This window comes from Glycine max, chromosome 16 (assembly GCF_000004515.6).
Source record: "Glycine max cultivar Williams 82 chromosome 16, Glycine_max_v4.0, whole genome shotgun sequence".
Taxonomy (NCBI): Eukaryota; Viridiplantae; Streptophyta; class Magnoliopsida; order Fabales; family Fabaceae; genus Glycine; species Glycine max.
In genome coordinates, this window is record NC_038252.2 from 10,059,038 (window position 1) to 10,064,759 (window position 5,722).

The following is a 5,722-nucleotide window of genomic DNA, read 5'->3' on the forward strand; positions in this document are numbered from 1 at the left end:
GTAAACTCAAAAAAGACTTGTTTTCAAAAATCTATACCATGGATGTTTAGAAAAAAAAAATTGATTTACTCTCCTCTTGAATCACATAGTAATTCATGCATTCTTTACTTATAATTCCTCTTCTCCGGGGGTCAACAAGATTCTCTTTATTTCTTCTTTCTTTTCAATCTTATATGATATACTTTTTTATTATTTTTCGAGAGAGACTGTCTACAAAATTTTAGAAGAGAATTTTCTATTTTTATATAATTATAAGTATATAATTTAAGATTGAGTCATATGAGATATGTTCTCGATAGATTTGAATAATCAAATCTTTCTTTATCTTTTTCTATTCTAATATATAGATTTATCTAATTATTAACATTATCCAATATTTTATTTTATTTCAAGATATATTAAAATAAAATATGATAAAGTTTAAATCATTCGCAATGTCAATAATCACAAATTCAAATATAACAAATATCTAATCCAAACTAAATATACAATATTATATTATTACTATAATAATTATCTTTACTGTAATAATAATCTTTTAATCCTTTTAATTAATATATGAAATTGTCACACTTTCTTTTATAATTATTAAATAACTTCACAATTCTTATATCAATAACCTAATTTTTTTATTAATAAAATAATTATTTAAATTAATTAATTTTCAATATAGTATCTAAAATAATTATATATTTTTTAATTCAATAAAGTTTAATATACAAGCATTCTATATATATATATATATATATATATATATATATATATATATATATATATATATATATATAATATTAGCTACTTCTTTATGCATATAAATAGTGTCGATTTCAACTGTGATTATTTTAAAAAATTTACAATTTTCTCCGTATGAAAACTATTTATTTTGCATGTACTAATAAATAATATCATTGGCAAGTACTTACTAATATGATGTTTTTAATTTATATGATTTTTATAATTATTAATTTTTTATCATTTTTCCTATGCTTTTTAATTGCTTGTGTGATTAGAGTTGCTAAACGATCTAGAGCGTGAGAATAGGTTGAGAGTTGACTTATTTTTTATATGGGTTACTAATTTGCTAGCTCAACTTGGCTCGTCTAACCTATTAAGCCACGCAAAATTGTTTAATTTTTCTATATCAACTTATATGTATTTTACATCTATATGTATTTTACATGAAAAAGTACTAAACCTATTTGGTGTAGTTTTCCTATCTATATTTTTCTAGTTTGTTCGGCCTGACAGGCTGAGTCAAATTAGTCCAGTTTCATTTGGATAGCAAATTAAAGAACCCATATGAATCAGGCTTATTAGAGTATAGGGTCATCCCACCAAGTTGAACTTATTTTAATAGTTTTATTTGTGATGTGTAAGTCAAGTGAACAAACGTTTTTGGTAACGCAATAATCATAAATTGCTCTTAATTAATTCACGTAAGGCAAGTAATTAAACAGTCAAATTTTCTATAATCTAAATTTAATATTACTTCTAGTTTTTTATAAGAAATATGTTTTAGTGTAAAAATACAGGTTGTCGTACAAAACTGGAGGGATAATTAATTTCTAAAAATACATTATTTTTTAAAACTAAGGTAGTATAAAAAAATGAAAAAGAAAGAGAGAAAGAAAGGTTATCTTTTTTATTTTTATTTTTACTAACTATTTTTAAGTGTATATTTAATTTATTTTATTCTAAAAATGTCAGTTTAAAACTTATATACTAATATTAAATCTCTAATTTATTAGCTACAATAAACTATAATACGTACCAAAAAAAAGCCAACTTTAATAGAATACTTTATGTTCTTTCATGATCGATAATTCAATAGAATATAGCCCAAACTTTGTAGTTTTGTACGACAACCTGTATTTTCAAGCCACCTGTTCCTTCATTATTAGCAAGAAACCACCCGTATGGTAACTAACATCTGTCATATCCAAAAACTATTCGGTGTATTCCATTGTCTAAACCCGGGACCACATTATCTGTATCGTAAGATTTATCTTCAATTTAATTTATTGAATATAATATATTTATTCTTAGTTATTTGTCCTTTTCATATATTTTGTGCATAAATTATTTCACAAAATCGCTTTAATTGATTGTGTTTGTTCTAATCGAATCAAACGTGCGTTTTTCAATTATACAAGAGTTTCGTTTCACTCTGTATGGTTCAGTCCCCAAGTAATATTGTAATCTCCTATTCGCCGCATAGAATAAACATAACTATTAAACAATGTTCACTTGCCGCATGCAAATTCAATTCTATGATATATCCCATCAACTCCAATTTTCATTCAATTTTTCATCAAAATTTAAATTATTATTTCTTTTTTACAGAATCGATCTTTCAGCTCCTAAACTAAAATTAAAAAAAAAATTAACAACGTTCGGAAAAAATCTAACTTAATTCATCAAAGAAATACGTAAATTATTATAAATGCTGAAACTATCATCGATTATCTCGTAGTTACAACCACACCGCCATGTCTGGCCTCCGAAACGCGTCGTCGAACCCCACGAACCTACATTTGGCCCCACTCAACGCAGACACGACCGTTGGAACCGGGTTTCCGTGAACCGGGTTCGCGGTTCTCCGATACGGACCGAACCACTTGTTCTGCATGTACCGGTTCTTCCTCCATGGAGGCAGACTTAACCCTCTCTTCCCAAAACAACGCCTCGCAACTCCGCACAACACCCGCACGGTGCGTTTTAGCTCCTCCTCCGTCCCAACGAATATTCGCGGCACATAATTAAGAAACTCTAAGTACTCGCTTGTGGGCCGTGCGATCTCGAACTGGGCCACGAAATCAAGGTCCACGAAGTACCTTTTGTGCCACGTAGCCGGCCCAGATTGCACCACGTCGATGAATTCATAGTTACCTGCAGTTACTCCACCGGAAGAGTCCCACCGCGTTTTGCAAATCGCCGCATTGTGCCCCTTCTCGCGCAGAAACGACATCGCGTTTCGGCGATGCGACGAAACGTTTCCTTCTTTCAAAAACTCGAACTTCTCTGATGCCTCCGAAGCATGCTCGAGAAGCAAGCTCTTATAAGAGTCTGAAACGTTGGATGCGTTTAACATGAGAAGCTCCTCCACTGAGTCAATGCAGTCTGTGACGGAGTCGACTCGCTCCGAGTCGAACTCGTTCCCCGCTGAGTTGTTGTTCTCCGAGTCGCCATTGTCCTCGAGGAAATCATGCACGAGCTCGGAGAGACACGGCGAGTGTCCGTCGCCGTTGCCGGAATGTTCGCTCCCGCTGCTGACGTAGCTCAATTGCCGGTGGTCGCCGCCGCCGACGAGACGTGCTTTGGCTTCGTCGTCGAACGGATCAGTGACTCGTTTCTTTCTCGCTAAAACCACCATTTGGATCTGTTAATTATCAATTGCAATATTCTGAGATGGTTTGGATTTAGGTTTGAGATTTCCGCAACAATTCGGATCAATTAATTATCAATTGCTATATTCTGAAATGGTTTGGATTTGGGTTTAGGTTTGAGATGTGTGTGTGTGTGTGTGTAAGTTGCTTATAAAGATAAAGGAATTGCTGGAATTTTCTCGAGAATATTCGACGGAAACAGTTTTAGGTTTAATAATTAATGCTGTGGTTTTGATCTTAATGTTGTGTGTGATTTAACTCGTTTGAGAGTTTGACGAGGTTAAATTGGGGATATGCCGGGTAGGATCCGAATGAGGGTACTGTAGTGGTTATAGATGCTTGGCATATCCATTTTTATTCGGGTCAAATCATGGGTTCGTGACGTGTGGAAGTGTGATTTTAGCATGTGTGCGTGAGGGAAGGGTGGGTTCGCACAAGCGCGGCACGTGGATGGGGGTTGATTGAGACAGTGGTTGGATAAGGTTATTAAGGGGAAGGGTGCGTGGGGTCGTTTAAGGGATAGGGGTTGCCGTTTAGTGAACCTGGAAGGTCATGACTCATGAGACATAAGTTGATGTGTGACTTTATGTTGATCATTAATCATTCAGATTAAGAAAAGAAATAAATGGAGTATTATAAATATTTTTACAATTATTTATTTTTAATTAACATTTTAGTATGTGTATATTTTTAATGATAAGTCATTATTTTATATAATTAATAAAAAAATTATTATATAAATTAAATTTTAGATTTATAATGAATAATTTTTTTGTTAGATTTATAATGGATAGTTTAAGCTATGATATAAGTTTTTTTTTTTAATTTGATGAACAAAATTCAATTTAAAAATAAAGGTAAAAGAGGATAAATTGAGAGATAAATGATATAAAAATATAAGTATAAGAAAAAGACAAATGAAGCAGTTTGAGATTATCGTATGAAATGCATATGTAAAATTTAAACAGGGATAATATTGAAAATGTATTGAGAAAATGAGGAGACACCCCACTTTCCAAATTATTTATTATATTGTAATTTACAATATAGGAGTAAATTAAAATAATTTTATTTTAAGAATTTTTGTTGTGCTAATCTTTAAGATGAAATTTTAATTAAAGTTATCTGCGGTTTGTCCTTGTTATTATGGGAGGGTTCAAGAATGGGATTGTTTAATGATAAATAAATAAATGTTGCAGCGGAAAAAGGAAAGGATTTTAGAATTAGGCAAGGGCATTATCTTTTTTGCAAAGGAATAAGCCATATGGATGATGATTGATGAGTGTGTTTACTATATATATTGTTTATTTCAAGTTTGGATATAAAGCAAGTAGGAAAATGTGTTAAAGGATTAACATCTTACTAAATTTGGGTATGCAATGAACAGTAACGTACTCATATAAAGATCCGGGTTGTCTAGGTCAGTCTTTGAATAAAAAAAATCAAGGAACATAAAACGTGCCATGTTTTCTGACTTGATGAGACCAGTTTTTTAAATTTATGTGCTATTTAAATTTAGCATAAAAGGTGCAAGCACCGTATAAGTTCAAGTTTTTAAATGCGACACTGTCTATAATTAGAATTGTTTAACAAAAAAATATTATTTCAAATATGTCACATGTGATTTTGAATTACTTAAATAACTTATTAATAAGAATATCAATTGGAGAGAAAAGTAAAGAGTTGTTAAAGATTGAGATGACAAAAATTAAGTTACTTATATCAAAATCATTGAAAATGTTCTAAACAAAATGAGATCCCTGACAAGAAAATGAAAAAGTTTTTGCTTACTGATATTTTGTTATTTAAAATCACTAAAATAAAAATATTAATGCTTTGCAAAAAAAAAAAAAAAATACTAATGCAAAGTTTATTATAGCGGGGATGGATACACTAAGCTGAAAATTTTCAAACAAACAAATAAATGTGGTAGCGGAACAAGGAAGGATTTGAGATATTAGGGCAAGGGCATTATCTTTTTTGGAAAGCAATATGCCATATGGGTGATGATTGATGAGTGTGTTTCCTATATATTGTTTATTTTAAGTTTGAATATAAAACAAGTAGGGAAATGCTAAATGTGTTCAAGGATTAACAACTTACCAAATTTGGGTATGCAATGGAAAGTAGAAGACGAAAACTACGATGGGAAACTACTTTCACACCGCACGTAAGTTTGGGTAAAAAAAAAAAAAAGAATGCATATCTTTCATTTGATTTTAAAATTAAAAAATCAAACGGTGGAAATCAGTTAAGTTACGATGGAATGGTTTACACCATATTAGATAAAAAAAAATATGAGATTTTTTTTTCTCTCTCTTCCGAGCTTCTCTCTC

The 5,722-nt window shown here is 31.0% G+C and overlaps 1 protein-coding gene across 1 annotated transcript; it reads right to left on the bottom strand.

The window, feature by feature from the left end:
• Positions 1–2,304: 2,304 nt before the first annotated feature.
• LOC100805677 (uncharacterized) lies at positions 2,305–3,667 on the bottom strand. The gene has a single exon (XM_003548580.5). The coding sequence runs from the start codon at positions 3,371–3,373 to the stop codon at positions 2,474–2,476; it is 900 nt and encodes a 299-aa protein (XP_003548628.1). The 5' UTR covers positions 3,374–3,667; the 3' UTR covers positions 2,305–2,473.
• Between the last annotated feature and the right edge of the window lie 2,055 nt (positions 3,668–5,722).

Bases quoted from the DNA above. Each gene is read 5' to 3' on its own strand.
- LOC100805677 (XM_003548580.5), bottom strand. From the start codon at position 3,373: ATGGTGGTTTTAGCGAGAAAGAAACGAGTCACTGATCCGTTCGACGAC.